Raw genomic sequence first — 20731 nt, 5'->3', positions numbered from 1 at the left:
TTTCTAGGATAGTATTATATATTGTATACGTTCGTATGGATATGTATGGAACTCAAAATCAAAAAGTAAATTCTCGAAAATAATAACCAAAATGTAAAATTAGGATGAATGTTGTGTCACTACATAAACACTCCGGTGTAACACGAGGTAATGAAAATATTCCGGACCTCATTATCCTGTTGTTCGCTAGCCCTCCTTTTATCTAATATAAATAATGATCAACAACATACGTTTAATTATTTAAGATTGTATTAATATATGTTCTCTTTGGATTAATGTTTCCTCATCCATGGAGTCCCTATCATGTCCAGCAGATGATGGCGATATTTCTCGCGGAGAGAGGATTGGTCCTTGGCCGGAAGTTATTGTTGTCAGCAACAGTTGCTGTGTTTTCATATTTTCCATCGTTAGCTAGCAGTTGGGAAGCTATTATGTATCGTTCGATTCTGACCTCGGGATGCAACGAATTCAGTTTGTTCAAAATTACATAGGTCTAGCTAGCTACTTTCTGCTTAGTTTTGTCGCGTTGTGCTTTCAACTTTTTAGAGGTGTTAGCCAGCTAACGTCAGTAGCTAGCTACTGTTAGCATAAAGTCGTCATTAAACAAGCGTGAAGCGGGATATTTAAATGTTCTACTTCCTAATGAGAATTGCGACATTGGTTGTTTTATTTATCTATATCAACTCCCACGGTTAGTAAAAACTATGTTATGTGTAATGCCTGATCTGGTCTGGTGTTGAGCATACTAGCTATCATACAATCTACTCTGCTACAGTGCTCGCTACTAGATAATCAACTGAGCGTCAGAGTCGATTAGATATGGCTCATACTCTTCTGAGCCGATCAAATGAACTTCTGAACTTTGCAAGGAATATAAACCTTGACGAATCCAATTCAAGTTCTGACGCTGGAGACGTCTTGATTCGTGCAACTAAGATTCACTTTCCTGAGCAGAGCTATGAAGGGCAGAGGGATTTGGGGTCGTTGTCCACCATATCTAATAAAACAGACAATGTAAAGATAACAGTGAAGAAGTTGCGTGATGTTGCCCAGCCCTCTCTTCTTGACGAGCCACCAAAGATCGAAAAGCAAAGACAAGCAAGGAAACAAGAGCACAGGCATGTGCCTCCTGCCCTGCAAGCAAACCTGCCATCATTTTCACCCTCTGGTAGGCTAAGTAAACCCACACTCGTTATAAGGCCAGTGAAAATTGTATATTGTATTGCAGTTGTATACGCCATTGATTTCAGTCTGACCAACATTTTTCTCTTCCCATATTGTCTTTTCCAGAGGGAACGAAAGCACGCAGAAAGAGTCCCATAAAAAGTGTCCCACAAATTGAGTCCCAAGTAAGATGTCTTCTTGCTTTTTCTTTTCTGAGAAGTGTGTGCCTCACAAGTATGTCACCCATACAAATATAATACATTTTAAACTGGTGTCATTTAATTTCCAATTTCAGGTTCCTAGTATAGATGGAAAAGAAACAGCGACCTCTGTTCAACCTAAGGGCAGTGAGGACAAAGGTAAGTGTCCTTGGGCTAAACCTCTGATGTACTGGACAGTATGCTGTCATTGATTATCTTGGCTACTTCATATACAGTGAGCTCCAAAAGTATTGGGTCAGTGATTTTGCTGTTTTGGTTCTGTACTCCAGCACTTTTGATTTGAAACAATACAATGACTGAGATTAAAGTGCAGACTGTCATCTTAAATTTGAGAGTATTTGGAGTTACTTTGATTCAAAATAAGAATAGACTATGTTTCTAAACACTTCTACATTAATGTGGATGCTACTATGATTACCGATAACCCGGAATGAATCGTGAATAATGATGAGTGCGAAAGTTACAGAGATATAAGTATCATACCGCCCCCCAAAATTGCTAACCTCCCCTGTTATTGTAATAGTGAGAGGTTAGCATGTCTTGGGGCTATGATATTTGTGCGTCTAACTTTCACCCTCATCATTATTCAGGATTATTTGTAATCATGGTAGCATCCACATTCTATTATGTTATATTCTTGTTTACAATAAAAAATAACTCCAAATACCATTAATTTCTATTGGGCACAAAATAATCTGAAACACAACCAAAACAAAAAGCAAATACATCCAACAAGTTTGTGGAGTCACAAGCTTGATGTAATAATTGTGTGCTAGGAATATGGGACTTAAATACTAAACTTTTGATTACTGATTACTGATTTTTTCCCCCAATACTTTTGGTCCCCTAAAATGGGGTGACTATGTACAAAAAGTGCTGTAATTTCTAAACGGTTCACCCAATATGGATGAAAATACCCTCAAATTAAAGCTGACAGTCTGCACTTTAACCTCATAGTAATTGTATCATTTCAAATTCAAATCATTTCAAAGTGCTGGACTACAGAGGTAAACACCAACAACATTGTCACTGTCCCAATACTTTGGGAGTTCACCCTATGCCATTTTGTATCCTAACCCCACTCTTGGGTTGTCCCTTAGACCATGATCTGCTAATATCCCGATATGCTGCTGGTGGCAAAGGGGCAATCTTGGCAGCTCTAAGACAGAGGTAAGCATGGCACAAAGCTGTGGGATGATTTTCACTTTTTACATGCCAGATGTATTTGTGTTTGTAATGTTTGTCTACATTGCAACACAGTTGTACATCCCAAATCTTTAGGTGCTAGTCATCATGACTCCATTCGATACTGTTTTCCTCAGGTCCCAGACTGCCCCCTTGAGGCGAGAGGTGAAGGTGCAGTTACTGGACCAGGGGCCACCATCGAGCCAGGAGCCCCAGCCTGTTTCTGGCCTCTCAGGGGATACGGGAGCTGCCTCCACTGCAGCCGTGGTCACAGCTGCTGCCACAGCACCACTCATCAAGGTATTGTTGCAGCAGAGCAGTTGTGTGTTATTTTTTTCTATGTCCTTCTGAGATTATGATGCCATCTGAGAAAGCTTTTGTAAGTCCAAACCCCCCAAAGTCTACCTAAAATGCTTAGTGGACTGAATATGGATGCAAAATGGTTTGTTTCTCAGAGTGACATAGGGTGTGTGTTTCCCAGGTGTGGGAGGGGCTACAGAGGCTGCTGGAGTCAGACAGGTACCCAGGCAGGGCTCAGGAGGCCAGAGAGGACAGAGCATCAGAGAGGGTGACCCAGCTGGAGGAGCAGCTCAACACCGTGACCCAGCAGAGACTGCAGCACCTGGAGTGGATCCAGAGCCAACAGATGGAGCTGCAGGTACTGTAGGGAAGGAGGAGCACTGAGCCTTCACTCGAGTGCTCCAGATAGTCATATTTTCCTCAATAAGTTGCTGTCATTCTAATTGTTGCATGAAGTTATGTAAAAGTATATTTATGTAGACCCCTAAAGTTGTACACATCTTTATACAGTCCCAGAGTCTGAGTATGTCTGTAATGTTTCAAGCAGTGTGGTGTTCGGTGTACTTCTTTTTCTATTGCGTGTTTCATCACCGCTATACTCAACCCTTTTTACTTTTAGTCATTCAGTAATAGTTCTGACCACTTCATCCATGCCCTCTCATCCTCCTAGAACCGTCTCCTAGGCTCTGCTCTGAGTGTAGTGACTGGCCACGCCCCTGTGCCCTCAACCTCCATGCTGAACACTGGCCCTGCTGCCACTGTCCATCCAGACCCTCGGCTTCCTCAGGACCTTCCCGGTCACGTTCATATTACCCACCTTGATGCTGCAGACTCTTCCCCTGCTGTTCCAGCCACAGGTAGGGTGCTACGTTTCCTGAGTCAGTTGCCTCATTGAAACAAATGATGAGAATAAAGTATTCACACCCTTTTACTTTTTTTCACATTTTGTTGTGTTGTAGCCTGAATTGAAAATGTATTAAATGTAAAAAATAAAAACTTGTCACTGCCCTTTAATATAAAAGTGGATGTATGTTTTAAAAAAATTGTAACAAATGAATGACAAATGAAAAGTTTAAATGTCTTGAGTTCAATAAGTGTTCTACCCCTTTTCTTATGGCAAGCCTAAATAAGTTTGAGTAAACATTTTCTTCATACGTTGCATGGACTCACTCTGTGTGCAATAATAGTGTGACTACCTCATCTCTGTACCCCACACGTACAATTATCTGTAAGGTCTCTCAGTCGAGCAGTGAATTTCATTTTCATTTGCAAAAATGGAATCATGTGGTAACAAGGACAGATTTCCACCGGTCTAATGTCCATTGCTTGTGTTTCTTGGCCCAAGCAAGTCTCTTTTGGTTATTGAGGTCCTTTAGTAGTAGTTTATTTGCACCAATTCGACCACGAAGGCCTGATTCACAGTCTCCTCTGAACAGTTAATGTTGAGATGTGTCAGTTACTTGAACTCTGAAGCATTTATTTGCACTGCAATTTCTGAGGCTGGTAACTCTAATGAACTTATCCTCTGCAGCAGAGGTAACTCTGGGTCTTCCTTTCCTGTGGCGGTCCTCATGAGAGCCAGTTTCATCATAGCGCTTGATGGTTTTTGCGACTGCACTTGAAGAAACGTTCAAAGTTCTTAATTTTTGCTTTGACTGACCTTCATGTCTTTTGTTTCTCTTTGCTTATTTGAGCTGTTCTTGCCATAATATGGACTTGGTCTTTTACCAAATAGGGCTATCTTCTGTATACCACCCCTACCTTGTCACAACACAACTAATTGGCTCAAACGTGTTAAGAAGGAAAGAAATTCCACAATTGCACTTTTAACAAGGCACACCTGTTAATTGAAATGCATTCCAGGTGACTACCTCATGAAGCTGGTTGAGAGAATGCCAAGAGTGTGCAAAACTGTCATCAAGGCAAAGGGTGGCTACTTTGAAGAATCTAAAATATATTTAGATCTGTTTAACACTTTTTTTTTTTGGTTAGTACATGATTCCATATGTGCTATTTCATAGTTTTGATGTCTTCACTATTATTCTACAATGTAAAAATAAAGAAAAACCCTTGAATGAGTAGGTGTGTCCAAACTTTTAACTGGTACTGTATGTCATCTGCTTTGTATCTCCTCTTCTTCTGAAGCATCTCCAGACCCATCTAGCCAGCAGAGGGGAGGAGGGGGTAAGAGCCCTCTGGAGACCCCAGCTCCTCGCAGGGTCATCCCAAAGCCTACGCGCTGGAACACCACCAACGTCCGGACCACACAGAACGCTACACAGCAGCACAGCTACAGGACACAGAAAACACCTCGCACAGCACAGCAAGGTTAGTCATCAGTCTAGGCATCTTAATTCATGGGCTGTCTGAAATGGCACCCTATTCCCCATATAGTGCACTTCTTTTGAGCAGAGCCTTATGGGTCCTGGTCAAAAGTAGTGCACTATCTAGGGAATAGGATGCCATTTTGGATGTACCCATGGGTTTCTCTGGATTTCTTGTCAGATGCAAGTCCTTTATATTTCCACCTCTTGGGGGCAGTAGCGTCACTCCAACCTTCTGGCTCTTTAGGAAGCACAGGCTTCTGCAGGAGATTTGAAAAAGGCAGTGTTTATTCCCAAAAATCTGAAAACAGGGTTTAATCATAGGCTTTAATGTCACTGTGTTTTTTCCCGTCTTTGTTGATTTTTGTGATGGCTATTTCTCTTTGTCACCCCTTGATCAGATGGAATTAGGGCTCACCCCATTTGTCGATTGTTTTTATGATATATAGGCTGTTGGTCGACCAAGGTTTCTGTAGTCGAGCAGCAGCACATTTTATAACTTTTAAAATCATGGTGTACAAGACAACTGTCTGATTGGCGCCTGTCTGAGTGGACTGATCCATTGTGGAAGCTGTGGGGATGGCACAGTCCAGCAGTCTAAGACATGTATACTGAAATTGTATATGGTTATATTATGTAAGAACAATGGTGCAACACTAATACAAATTCTACTATTTTATAACAAATGCGCTTTCTCCCGCGTTGGATAGTGGTCATTGTCCACAGTTCAGAAACGCATCAGTGCGCTATTGAATTGCCACCTTTTCCTAGACCATGTTGCTATGTGCATAATAGCAAAGTTAACCAGCATATTGGTGTTGAGAACAATGCGGCGGAGGTAGCAGCAGAATGAGGAGAGTAGAAAACAACCCTTGCCTTATTGTCTAAGAAAAGTGAGGAGAGAAGAAACCCCAACTTAATCTATAATCAACAGCCTAACTGATAAATGTGCCTGGCTTTATAAATCATCCATATATATCTGCAGAAATAAGACAGATCCTGCTTCAGTGTTTGTTTAATAGCCTACTGATTCCGTGAACTGCAAGCCTCATGAAACCCACATATCGGATAAATACTTTTTTTTTTTACTTTGCTATGCTGTAATGAAGGCTTTACATTTTTGTTAGACCAGCCTCTCTGGTATTATTTATCATTTATTTAGTGTTTACACTGTTCCAAATTGTCAGAAAAATTATGTTTATAATAATGATAATAACACATTTTTTTCCTTGATCTCCTTATTGTTATTATGATCAGCATTATTATAATAAGTAATGTCATTATCATTAGTAGGCTTAGTAAAGAAGCCTTGTATAACCACCATCGAGCTTGTTTGCCTAAGAGCACCCCCTGTTTAGTCTTAACTTACTTAAGCCTATATTTTAATACTTTTATATAGGCTGCTGTATCAAAAATGTATTTGTTCATGTCATCAAACAGCATACGAGTTATTCATGATTTCAAATGCAATCAAGCGTTTTAGTTTAAAAATAACAAAGCGGCCATTGAATAGTTAGCGTAAACAATAAATATTTCTGAAAATGCATTCACAAATGAATGCAGTGTTTTCTTTTTTGTCTTTCCATTTTTCTGTCACGTGTTACGTTCAGAGTTTGTTATAACTAATTTATTGATGTGATTATGATATGCTATAGGTCAGACCCTATTGGTCACGTGCATGCGATGCTTACATGTGTCGTAAAGAGAGCAAGGGTTGAGGGAATAGGGAATGTTTTTTCCTAAACAAATGAGGGATTTCGGTAACATAACTTTTCAGTCAGACATGGCTGTATTAGGTTGCAGCTTCAGCAACACGGACAGCGCGATACACACTGTTGATGTTCTGTGGTGGTCGCTACAGCAGTGAGGAGAGAGAGAGAGAGAGAGACAACGGGAGCTAGTCAGTCACTTGCTGTCTTTTTTTCTTTCTTTTTTTACACAGGGCAGCAAGTCAGCCTGGCCCGGCACAATCAAATCAATTGTTGCTCGGACTCTTTAGTCAATTGTGTGTCTTAATTATTTCATCAAACAGTTTGCTTAAAGCATCAGACAAGCTCAGTGCATATAGTTGATTTGATTAAAACACATAGGATGTGTCTATATATGGAAAAATACACGTTTGAACATTTAAACCAGTCGATTGGTAGAAAGAACAGAGGACTCTTGGTCGACCAATATTTTTTCCCCTCGGGGACAGCCCTAGATGGAATAAGAAAACAACTGTTACTTTCAACCTCGGTTCATTCAACAAATAACCAGATGCCTTCTATTCTCCTCTGTTTGACAAGTTCTCGTTATTTACAAGAAAATCATTAATCATTTTATGTCGACGCCAACTCAACACATTTCCATTTGGTCATTTTCTACACAATACTGCAGTTAGGTCAACACTTGTTGTACTGTCAGTATCTGCATTCCAGAAAATTTCTCAAATGTTACCCACTGAGTTGAAAACCTGCACTTTGTACAAGGAGCCAGACTGCACTGTGTGTTTGGAATTATTGTCTGTCAATATTAAGCCTTCATTACAAGTAGACCTACGGCTGACTTATTAACATATTGTTTGGACAGGTTGTGTGATACAGTGATAAATACATGCCATACATACAGCTCATGTTTTGGCGGTCCGTCACGTCTCCGTCTTGGTTTTGTGATAATCATACTTAATCTCCCTGTGTTTGGCTCTGTTGGCCGAGCACCAAGACTACTTTGAATTATGACAATGGCCGCTGGGCCCTGCTCGGTCTCCCCAGCCGCAGGTCTTGGAATGCAGCCTCCTCCTGATCACTGGAGATGTGAATTACATCCATACAAAGCACCATTGACTATTTTAAAGGTCACATTTTAACAGTGTAGGAGGAATATGATGGTATTCTTAAGGAAAAAGGGTCACACCGCACCGCATGAATATATACTGAACAAAAATATAAACGCAACATGTAAAGTATTGCTCCCATGTTTCATGAGCTGAAACAAAAGATCCCTGAAATTTTCCATGCGCGCAAAAAATGTATTTTTCTCATGTTTTACACAAATTTGTTTACATCCCTGTTAGTGAACATTTCTCCTTTGCCAAGATAGTCCATCCACCTGACAGGTGTGGCATATCAAGAAGCTGATTATATAGCATGATCATTACACAGGTGCACCTTGTGCTGGGGACAATAAAAGGCCACTCACAATGCCATAGATGTCTGTTGGAGCTTCCAATTGGCATGCTGACTACGGGAATGTCCACCAGAGCTGTTGCCAGAGAATTGAATGTTCATTTCTCTATCATAAGCCACCTCCAACATCATTTAAGAGAATTTGACAGTATGTCCAACTGGGCTCACAACCACAGACCACGTACGTTTATGGTGTCGTTTGGGCGAGCGGTTTGTTCATGTCAACGTTCTGAACAGAGTGCCCCATGGTGGGATGGGGTTATGGTATGGGCAGGCATAAGCTACGGATAATGAACACAATTGCATTTTATCGATGGTAATTTGAATACACAGAGATACCGTGACGAGATCCTGAAGGCCATTGCCTTTTTTTTTTTAAGGTATCTGTGACCAATCGATGCATATCTGTATGCCCTTTAATGTGAAATCCATAGATGAGGGCCTAATTCATTTATTTCTTTTGACTGATGTCCTTATATGAATCTCTGAAATTGTTGCATTTATATTTTTGTACAGCCTATTAACTCTGTACTGCTGTTATATTGTGCTGGCTGGCAATATCAATTAAGTTGCATGGGAAGATTAGGTCTTGCTCCTCTCTCTTTGTGTAAAACTCATTTAAGGGTGAAACCATTCAGGTGAAAACAATGGCTGGTGCACGGCTGTGCAAGTATAGACAGAAAGGCAGACTGCGCCCTTCAGTGCTTCAGTTTATTGATTTTATTTTAGGGCTCACAAGTGGCGCAGCGGTCTAAGGCACTGCATCTCAGTGCAAGAGGCATTACTACAGTCCTTGGTTCGAATCCAGGCCCGTATCACATCTGGCCGTGATTGGGAGTCCCATAGGGCGGCACACAATTGGCCCAGCATCGTCCGGGTTTGGCCGGAGTAGGCCGTCATTGTAAATATGAATTTGTTCTTAACTGATTTGCCAAGTTAAATAAAGGTTAAATAAATAAACAATTGATAGCCATCACTCTTGAAATACTTTGTGAACTAATAGTTGGCTTTTTAACCAGTTGAATGATAGGGCAAAATTTAGATTTCCACCTAAATAAACATAGTTTATTTCATGTTGCATAGTTTCAGAAAGGTCTAGAACTCACCTTTCTGGTAAAAAAAATAGTTATAAATTGCTGAGGTGTACTCACTTTTGAAGCCACAAACTCAAGTATATAGTACAATACAATTTTTTCCCCCTATTCAACAAAATTTGGGCAATGGGGCCTGAAATGACTGAAATTCTTTCTAAATATAGTAACATTTAAATTATAAACGACTTACTATAAGATTTCACCTTTCTTATAACTGTATAATACATGTGATCAAACTTCCATGGTGACCAAACCGGACATGTGCACGTTGATTTTGTTCACCCACACCAGAAGTGATCAGGACACGCAGGTTGAAATATCAAAACAACCTCAGAACCAATTATTCATTTGGGGACAGGTCAAAAACCATTCAACATTTATGGCAATTTAGCTAGCTAGCTAATTTGTCCTGGTATATAGACATTGGCAATTAATCCCAAAATAAAACGGTGAACCGAATTAGTTTCTCGTCATCTCTCCTCCTTCCTTAAGGCTTCTTTTTCTTCTTCGGACTTAATATGGCGGTTTGCAACCAACTTTACAGCATTTCTACAACCTACTGGAGTGTGGACCTAAGTTCATCTTTCAATCACCCACGTGGGTATATGCTCCTAAAAACCAATGAGATGGGAGTGGTCGGACTTGCAGCGCGTCGAGCGTCACAAATAGAACCAATTTCTATTTTAGCGCCTGGCCACGCAGATGCTCGCGCAATGATTGAATAAAATGTATGTGTACATTTATTTTGCAACGCTTGTGCAGTGTAGTCAGCATGTTAGTGATAGTACAATATTGACTCTATTTAATATAACTGACGATAGAGAATTTTTCTCCTAAACGTCCATTCAAATGGTGTCTCGTTGCAACTTCAGCTTTAAGCACAGTGATTTCGTCCGCCTGAGACCAAGAGAAAGTAGTCATGTTTTAATTCTATGAAATGATTTAGTCTTTTTTTTCATGTTGAGAGCTCTAAATCATGCTGCGAATATCACAGCAGGATGAAACCACAACGGTTGGATTCTCTAGACTGTCAACTTTCATATGCCATCTCCCAGGCTGGGCTCCGTTATTCAGAGGAAGAGCAAATGTATTCTTTGCCTGGATAGACCAGAAAATGTGACACGTCACTCCCTATGCAAATGTGGGGTGTGAAACTTGACACTTCAAGTCGGTTCCGCTGACAGAGTGGAAGCGGAGGGCAGACAGATGGGTCTTTCTGGCACTATAAGGCACGGGACTCTACGGCGCTCATAGAGCGCTTTATGCACCAAAATGTCAGTCGGAACCGGTCCAGAACCGCTCAAAGTTCCCCGTATAGGGGACTTAACATCTGAATAGATGTGCCTTTTTGTTGATGTGGAGGTAATTGATGTTTCACACGTAGACGTTGCAGCAAGCAAGTCAACTCCAAGACACCTATGAAGCTCACCAGAGTTGGAGAAATATAGTTATTGTTGATAGAGTGTATATACACTCAGCCATTTTGAGTGCACACTGACAACAACAGCACCTTCAGAAAGGTCATATAACTGCTATTCTAGTCATTGTGTCATTCACCACGAGGACTATTACTGGCTACTCCTCCACTGTCCTCTGTTCAACTGTAATTTGTGTGCAGTCTAGTGCTACATGTTGGGGACAAAGATCAGTGCCAGGTTCGCCGCTACACCCTAGACACTGCCGTCTGAAAGCCTTGAACAGTCTTCCCCTCGAAATCGAATAGGCCTCCCTCTCTAGAATTGGTATCCATGGTGATGGATGTGTGGGGGGTGAGTGGAGTGTTAATTATGGCTTGGAAATCATCAGTGTGTTTGTAGGTATGGGTGGATCGTGAGCGGGTGCTGTAAGAAATTAAAGGCAGACATTTGGGGAAATGCATAGGTCTTGTAAGATTGACTCGATACCCTTGCTTTGTTTGGCCGACTGACCAGTGTTACTTGACCTGCCTCCCTATTAAAGCCAGCAATGCAGTCAGAGGGGCACAGTTGTGATAAGGGAATGCACTGAGTACGGCCATTTAACATTTGTATCAAATAACGGTCTGTTCACATATTTTTAAATGTACATTGTCAGATGACTTGGATTTATCATCACTTGCAATTTCTATCAATTGGAATTTATTCAAGCTGGACATAAATGTTCATGAGCTATCACTGCGGCATAACAAGCACGGTGATGTAATGTACTTTATGTACTGCACATATTTGGTGTGACGAACTGGTTATTGTAATGATTAGAGCATGTTTGAGGGAGGATGTTGTTAGCCTGGCAGACTCGACCCACGTGACTCATAGAGCTGTGAGACACTGGTCTGGAAAGGAGGCTGTTTGTTAATGCAATATTCGCTCAGAAGTTGTGCCACGGGTTTGATTGGTTCTTTCCAATTTATTTGTAATTTTATTTTTGGGGGGTGGGGGGTTGAGGCCTCTCATTGTTTTGGATTTGAAAATCCAAACGTTGTAATGTTTTGGGGGCTGTGTGTGGGTGTTTTTAAGTGAGAAAGACACAGAGAAGAGCCAACCAGTAAAAGCACAGCCCCCTTCATTATGGACGCATTGTGCCGACAACATCAAAGAGCCGTTCCATACTCTGTTAGGTGCCAGTCAGACTAGTATCCTAGTGGTTAGAGCGTTGGACTAGTAACTGAAAGGTTGCAAGATCGAATCCCCGAGCTGACATGGTAAAAACAAGGCAGTTAACCCACTGTTCCTAGGCCGTCATTGAAAATAAGAATTTGTTCTTAACTGACTTGCCTAGTTAAATAAAGGTAAAATTAAAGAGTATGTTATGCCATAAGATGTCTGAAGTGGCACCATTTTGTTGCTGGTAGTAGCTCCAAACCAGTTGTCATGGCAACCATGCTATTTCTTCTCCTTTTGCCTTTTCTCTTTTTTTTTTTCTCTATATTTTTCTTTTCACCAGCTGCCAAACTGCTCTCTTAGAGAATTTGCTATTTATAGTCCTTTCTTTCCTTTGTTTCCCAAGCACTACATCCCCATAGGGGCGGCAGTTAGCCTAGTGGTTAGAGCGTTGGACTAGTAACCGAAAGGTTGCAAGATCGAATCCCCGAGCTGACAAGGTAAAAATCTGTCGTTCTGCCCCTGAACAAGGCAGTTAACCCACTGTTCCTAGGCAGTCATTGAAAATAAGAATTTGTTCTTAACTGACTTGCCTAGTTAAATAAAGGTAAAATAAATAAAAAAGTGTCTTCGAGAAGCGCTCGGTAATCTCCTATTTTTAAAATGTGACGTCATCTTCAAGTGTTTCATCATCAGTCATCCGGATACACACAGACTAAGCCCCAGCCATACCAGACCCCCACTCACACATTCATCTGTCAGCCTGGGCCTAATTCTGATGAATGACACGGACTCAGGACTAATCTTCTCCTCTGAGGGGTATTTCCTCCCAGCACCAGATCACATGAGGTAAATGCCTCCCAAATGGTACCCTATCCATATAGTGTGCTATGTAGGGAATAGGGTGCCAATTGGGATGCATTTGCTTTTCTGATCTGCATAAAAACACCGCATTTTAACGCCGACTTCACCAGGGTCCTCATTTTGGATAGCTTTTGTAGACTCATAATTAAACCAGGGGAACACACCTTTATGATAAGTAAAGGAAATCTCTTAATGTGTTTTGGTAAACATCCACTTTCTTCCGGGTGATCCAAAACATGACTTCGTAATTTAATTACGTAGTTTAAGTTACTTTATAGAAGGGTCTTTTTATAATTTCCTTCAGCCAAGTCCACCATTTAGGTTTTGTCACTCATCGTTGATTGGATTCCATGCTGCCATTACAGCGCCTGAGAAATACCACTTTGGGTCATGTCTGGCCCCTGTAGAGATGCCCTTTTGAACAGAAATGGCAGACTATATATTATTAGCCTGGTGCCCTTACCTGCCATGGCCTGGGCTGCAGCTGATGGTCAGCAGGGGGTGTGGTGGGGCATGCATTACTAGCTAATGGAGGGCACCAATCAGGTGACCAATCCTTTCATTCAGCAGTGTCGTCGTCCCCTCCCCCCAGTGTCTGGTGAACGACATTCCCAGGTACTAAACCAAAAGAAAGGGTATTGCACAGTGTGGGAGCAATATATTATATATCTATGCACCACATTGCTTTGTTTGAAATGAGTTGGCAGAATTCTTTGCGGTTTTGCAAGTATATTGCTTTGTTTGTTTGAATATTTGCTGGCATTATCCAGTGAGACATGATGTTGCACAACATCCAGCTGTAACTATATTTTAATAAGCACTTCACTGCTCAGAATCATTATATTTGTTCTGGTGGTGAAGGAAGTTTGTTACCATGCAATTCCATTCAATTGCTTTTCGTCCTACTTGATTCAACTTAGTATGATAATGTTAAATATATGCCATTTAGCAGACACTTAAAAAAAAAAAAATCCAAAGCGACTTAGTCATTCTTACATACGGATGGTCCCGGCAATTGAACCCAGTATCCTGGTGTTGCAAGCACTATGCTCTACCAACTGAGCTATAGAGGACAGCATGTTAGAGCAAAGATAGTCAACGGAACACTCTAACAATGGAAATACATCAGATTGAAGGCAGGTGGGAGGAGGTGAGATCAGGTGGGACCATTCTAGCCAATGAGAGGGCAGATATGCGTGTGAACAGACCATAGAGAGAGAGGACTCGGCTTTATCTATATCATTATAGCATCTGTGACAGCATCTCCGTTTTAAAGTAGTCCATTTTCTTTTTCATTGGCTGATGTCTCCAAACTCATAGGAATCCTCACCCAGTTAACTACTTTAAAATGGTGGAAGCCCTCAATGGCAATATCCGTGCCAGAACGGGTTATATCCTTGATGAGTCCTCCTATCCTTCTCTATGACAACAGGCACAAGTCCGAGATGCTGTAGTCTCTTTTTTTCCAAAGTTGCCCAAATACCACGTGCGTCCACTTATATCAGTGCATTTGTAACAACCTAACCATTACGAAACTTCTATTCGATCAAATAAGCCTCACTTAGAAAATCAGACTTATTTATTTTTATTTTTTTTACATGTATTCGACACTCATTGACCTCCATCCCAAAATTCCTCACTTCATAGGCTTATTTTCGTTGACAGATTTTGGGCGGAGTAAAACCTCTTGCTTCCTGTCTGGTTGGAATCAATATTGTTTTAAGTGGGAAAGAGACCTTTCTCCTTTGACCAGAGGAAATGATTATGCTAGCTAGACCATACAGACCAGGGCTAGGATTTTGTTCCAACTAGGCACCACACCTGACCAACTGAGCTAATTGACCAGTTCAGTGATTGCCTAAATTCAACACATCTGGTCTTCCAGGTCGTTTAAATCAAAAACATTAAGTGCCTGTTGCACTCCAGGACCAGGGTTGCCTACCCCTGTACCAGACAGGCAGACTGTTCTATCCATATGTTATGCGTACAGTGCCTTGCGAAAGTATTCGGCCCCCTTGAACTTTTTGACCTTTTGCCACATTTCAGGCTTCAAACATAAAGATATAAAACTGTAATTTTTTGTGAAGAATCAACAACAATTGGGACACAATTATGAAGTGGAACGAAATTTATTGGATATTTCAAACTTTTTTAACAAATAAAAAACTGAAAAATTGTCCGTGCAAAATTATTCAGCCCCTTTACTTTCAGTGCAGCAAACTCTCTCCAGAAGTTCAGTGAGGATCTCTGAATGATCCAATGTTGACCTAAATGACTAATAATGATAAATAGAATCCACCCGTGTGTAATCAAGTCTCCGTATAAATGCACCTGCTCTGTGATAGTCTCAGAGGTCCGTTTAAAGCGCAGAGAGCATCATGAAGAACAAGGAACACACCAGGCAGGTCCGAGATACTGTTGTGGAGAAGTTTAAAGCCGGATTTGGATACAAAAAGATTTCCCAAGCTTTAAACATCCCAAGGAGCACTGTGCAAGCGATAATATTGAAATGGAAGGAGTATCAGACCACTGCAAATCTACGAAGACCCGGCCTTCCCTCTAAACTTTCAGCTCATACAAGGAGAAGACTGATCAGAGATGCAGCCAAGAGGCCCATGATCACTCTGGATGAACTGCAGAGATCTACAGCTGAGGTGGGAGACTCTGTCCATAGGACAACAATCAGTCGTATACTGCACAAATCTGGCCTTTATGGAAGAGTGGCAAGAAGAAAGCCATTTCTTAAAGATATCCATAAAAAGTGTCGTTTAAAGTTTGCCACTAGCCACCTGGGAGACACACCAAACATGTGGAAGAAGGTGCTCTGGTCAGATGAAACCAAAATCGAACTTTTTGGCAACAATGCAAAACGTTATGTTTGGCGTAAAAGCAACACAGCTCATCACCCTGAACACACCATCCCCACTGTCAAACATGGTGGTGGCAGCATCATGGTTTGGGCCTGCTTTTCTTCAGCAGGGGCAGGGAAGATGGTTAAAATTGATGGGAAGATGGATGGAGCCAAATACAGGACCATTCTGGAAGAAAACCTGATGGAGTCTGCAAAAGACCTGAGACTGGGACGGAGATTTGTCTTCCAACAAGACAATGATCCGAAACATAAAGCAAAATCTACAATGGAATGGTTCACAAATAAACATATCCAGGTGTTAGAATGGCCAAGTCAAAGTCCAGACCTGAATCCAATCGAGAATCTGTGGAAAGAACTGAAAACTGCCGTTCACAAACGCTCTCCATCCAAACTTACTGAGCTCGAGCTGTTTTGCAAGGAGGAATGGGCAAAAATTTCAGTCTCTCGATGTGCAAAACTGATAGAGACATACCCCAAGTGACTTACAGCTGCAATCGCAGCAAAAGGTGGCGCTACAAAGTATTAACTTAAGGGGGCTGAATAATTTTGCACGCCCAATTTTTCAGTTTTTTATTTGTTAAAAAAGTTTGAAATATCCAATAAATTTCGTTCCACTTCATGATTGTGTCCCACTTGTTATTGATTCTTCACAAAAAATTACAGTTTTATATCTTTATGTTTGAAGCCTGAAATGTGGCAAAAGGTTGAAAAGTTCAAGGGGGCCGAATACTTTCGCAAGGCACTGTATGTTATCCATATGTTTATTTAACTGATTTCACGTTCTCTCTGTATTCTTAGTTTCTATGGGTGTCATACCCCTGACTGAGCTAAGCATTCCAATACATTGATGACAATGACTATGAATACAACCAATATCATCCATCTGCCTTTTACTCATGAACTAGTTAGCCTAGAGAGAAAAGCCATTTGGATCCAACAATAGATATTGATACACTTTCTGTGTGACAAATCTTTAATCTAGAACATGAACACACAATGTATAGCAAATGATCTACAGAAGAAAGAGATTTGTGATGAAAATGTATGAAGAAACCCATGAGGCCCTGTGAAGCAATCAGCTCATTGTGCGATGTGAATTCCTGTGTCCCTGTGTGGAATACTGAGAGAGGGGGGATATAAAGTGCTGACTGAGCTGAGGCAGGTGTCTGAGACTGAGTGGCTGATTGCTGGTGTCTCTCTGTCTCTGCAGGAAATGGCAGACTTCTGGAGGCTATCCCTAACAGCAGCAGCTTGGCAACCAGAGGTGTGCAGCAGCAATCTTCTGCTAGGGCTGCCATAGCAACGCCCAACGACGGCTGCCAGCAACCAGTGCAATCCAGGTAAGGGAGAAAGAAAAAAAAATTGTGGTCAGTCATTTTTTTTTTCAGGATTTGAAATAATCATTGGATATCTTTTGTCTTTCAATTTGTCCTCACAAATTTTGCCCATCAATCTGACTGTGATTATTTCATACACTAATATGTACACTACCATTCAAAAGTTTGGGGTCACTTAGAAATTCTTGTTTTTGAACGAAAAGCACATTTTTTGTCCATTTAAAATAACATAAAACTGATGAGAAATACATCATGGTTAATGTTGTAGCTGGAAACAGATGATTTTTAAAAAATGGAATATCTACATCGTCAGTCTATTCTTGTTCTGAGAAATGCAATTTCTCGCATGGAATAGCCTTCATTTCTCAGAACAAGAATAGACGTACAAGTTTCAGAAGAAAGTATTTGTTTCTGGCCATTTTGAGCCTGTAATCGAACCCACAAATGCTGATGCTCCAGATACTCAACTAGTCTAAAGAAGGACAGTTTTACTGCTTCTTTAATCAGAACAACAGTTTTCAGCTGTGCTAACATAATTGCAAAAGGGTTTTCTAATGATCAATTGGCCTTTTTAAAATGATAAACTTGGATAAGCTAACACAACGTGCCATTGGAACACAGGAGTGATGGTTGCTGATAATGGGCCTCTGTACGCCTATGTAGATAATCCATTAAAAATCAGCTGTTTCCAGCTACAATAGTAATTTACGACATCAACAATGTCTACACTGTATTTCTGATCAATTTGATGTTATTTTAATGGACCAAAAATGTGCTTTTCTTTCAAAAACAAGGACATTTCTAAGTGACCCTAAACTTTTGAATGGTAGTGTATATTATTGGCATATAGTATGCTTAAAACAGAGCAAAGGACAATAGGGACAATGTTTTTCAAAGACCTTTACAATTTCAGCATTAAAGGGATAAAGGCTGTATTTTTTCAACTCTAAGAACAGCGTAAGTTAACAAGTTGTGTGTGTGTGTGTGTGTGTGTGTGTGTGTGTGTGTGTGTGTGTGTAAAGAGTATTTGCATAAAAGGAAAGAGCAAAGGAGAGAGAAAGAGAAAAGTAGATGCATTTATTCAATGGACCACTCCGGTCTGTCACCAAGCTGAGAATGATCCCCATGACAACGACAGCGGCATTTATCAGCTCCATGTGAGAGGAGAGAGTAGGTAAAGTAGTCTACAGTGCATTCGGAAAGTGCTCAGACCCCTTGACTTATTCCACATTTTGTTACGTTACAGCCTTATTCTAAAATGGATTGAATTTATGTTTTTCCTCAATCTATTCACAATATCCCATAATGACAAAGCGAAAACAGGTTTAGACATTTTGCACATTTATTTTAAAAAAAGCATACCTTATTTACAGAAGTATTCAGACCCTTTGCTATGAGACTCGATATTGAGCTCAGGTGCATCCTGTTTCCATTGATCATCCTTGAGATGTTTCTACAACTTGATTGGAGTCCACCTGTGGTAAACTCTATTGATTGGACTGGGGAAGGGTACCAAAAAATGTCTGCAGCATTTAAGGTCCCATAGAACAACGTGGCCTCCATCAGAAGTTTGGAACCACCAAGACTCTTCCTAGAGCTGGCCGCCCAGGAAAACTGAGCAATAGGGGGAGAAGGGCCTTGGTCAGGGAGGTGACCAAGAATCCGATGGTCATTCTGACAGATCTCCAGAGTTCCTCTGTGGAGATGGGAGAACCTTCCAGAAGGTCAACCATATCTGCAGCACTCCACCAATCAGACCTTTATGGTAGAGTGGCCAAACAGAAGCCGGTCCTCAGTAAAAGGCATATGACAGCCCGCTTGGAGTTTGACAAAAGGCACCTAAAGACTCTCAGACCATTAGAAACAATATTCTCTGGTCTGATGAAACCAAGATTGAACTCTTTGGCCTGAATGCCAAGCGTCACGTCTGGAGGAAACCTGGCACCATCCCTACAGTGAAGCGTGGTGGCAGCATCATGCTATGGGGATGTTTTTCAGCAGCAGGGACTGGGAGACTAGTCAGGATCGAGGGAAAGATGAATGGAGCAAAGTACAGAGAGATCCTTGATGAAAACCTGCTCCAGAACGTTCAGGACCTCAGACTAGGGTGAAGGTTCGTCTTCCAACAGGACAATGACCCTAAGCACACAGCCAATACAACACAGGAGTGGCTTCAGGACAAGTCTCTGAATGTCCTTGAGTGGCCCAGGCAGAGCCCAGACTTGAACCCAATCGAACATCTCTGGAGAGACCTGAAAATAGCTGAGCAGCGATGCTCCCCATCCAACCTGACAGAGCTTGAGAGGAAATGCAGAGAAGAATGGAAGAAACTCCCCAAATGCAAGTGTGCCAAGCTTGGAGTGTCATACCCAAGAAGACTCAAGGCTGTAATTGCTGCCAAAGGTGCTTCAACAAAGTACTGAGTAAAGGGTCTGAGTACTTGTGAATAATGTGATATTTCAGTTTTTAATTTAAAAAAAAATGGGCAACAATTTCTAACAACCAGGTTTTGCTTTGTCATTATGGGGTATTGTGTGTAGATTGATGAGGGGGGAAAACAATTTAATCCATTTTAGAAGAAGGCTGAATAAGGCTTTTTCCACAATGTGGAAATAGTCAAGGCGTCTGAATACTTTCCGAATGCACTGTATCTGCATGCTGCTGGCAGTCTGCCAACATCTCAAATGAAAGAGCACTTTGAACTGCTGCCAAGTTTGGAGGAAAAGAGGAGCTGTCAGGCCTGCTTAATGTTGGCAGTTTGTACTTGGCAAGTCTCACCTTTTCCCAGAATTCATCTGTCTGGCAACTTGCCAGGTGCTTAGCGGAAGCAAAAAATTAACCCCTGCGCTTGACTGTGTGGGCCCCGCAAAATTTTCCACAAAGAGGGAGAGCGAGAGAGAGAGATCAAGTTGGTGTGTGAGCAGCTCAGTGTGAACAGCTCAGTGTATGCATGAGGGACCGTGGGGATTGCACAGGATCCTTTCAGGAAGGAGGGGAGCTCGAGGCTGGTGCTCAGGCAGACAGTGTGTAGAGTTATGTATCTGGTTGTTTTTTAAGTCCTCTGAGGCAGAATTAGCTGATTTTAACATTGCCGCGATGTTGAGCTCTGCAGATGATATTTAAACAACAGAACTACCACTTACATGGATGGATATATGTTAGTTAGTTGATGTGGCATAGTTTTCTTATACGCTTATGTTTTAATTCTATCCATATGTCTACAACACTGTTTTGTCACATGCTTTTAGGATCATTCAGACCTGAATTCAGAACTGTAAGATTGTGCTCCACACTCATCAGGCACAACTATTGATAGTGTTGGAGTAAATGGAACAAACAGACTTTTCTCTTCCCCGGCCCAGGTCTTTATCTGCTCCAATTCTGTTGACTGATGATGGCTGCCTCTTTCATTTGCCTGTCCTTCACAATCCCTGGAGCACAAATAAAGTGACAGTTGTCCACATAACAACCTCAGCTGCTGCCTGCTGCTGGTAGTCATAGAGCCTGCTCTGTCTGGCACAGACTGAAGGAAAAACACCAATCCATCTTTTCTTCTAGTCCTGTTGTTGTTTCTAGCTTCCCCCACCACTGGATGGGCTGGGAGAAAAAGCATGTATTGCTGGT

The 20731-nt window shown here is 41.3% G+C and overlaps 1 protein-coding gene across 1 annotated transcript in view; it reads left to right on the top strand.

Annotated features, from left to right (window-relative positions):
• Nucleotides 1–32: 32 nt before the first annotated feature.
• The window catches only part of kiaa0586 (KIAA0586 ortholog), a 117112-nt gene continuing 96413 nt past the window's right edge, over nt 33–20731 (top strand). The window contains exons 1-9 of the mRNA XM_029729703.1: nt 33–1168; nt 1291–1349; nt 1460–1523; nt 2486–2555; nt 2708–2870; nt 3052–3228; nt 3541–3727; nt 5016–5198; nt 16981–17110. Coding sequence (XP_029585563.1) covers nt 820–1168; nt 1291–1349; nt 1460–1523; nt 2486–2555; nt 2708–2870; nt 3052–3228; nt 3541–3727; nt 5016–5198; nt 16981–17110 — 1382 coding nt within the window. The 5' untranslated portion in view covers nt 33–819. The remainder of the gene's footprint in view (nt 1169–1290; nt 1350–1459; nt 1524–2485; nt 2556–2707; nt 2871–3051; nt 3229–3540; nt 3728–5015; nt 5199–16980; nt 17111–20731) is intronic.

Source organism: Salmo trutta, chromosome 33, assembly GCF_901001165.1.
Source record: "Salmo trutta chromosome 33, fSalTru1.1, whole genome shotgun sequence".
Classification (NCBI taxonomy): Eukaryota; Metazoa; Chordata; class Actinopteri; order Salmoniformes; family Salmonidae; genus Salmo; species Salmo trutta.
The sequence above is the reverse complement of the archived record's forward strand: the minus strand, read 5'-3'. Positions and strand labels throughout refer to the sequence as shown.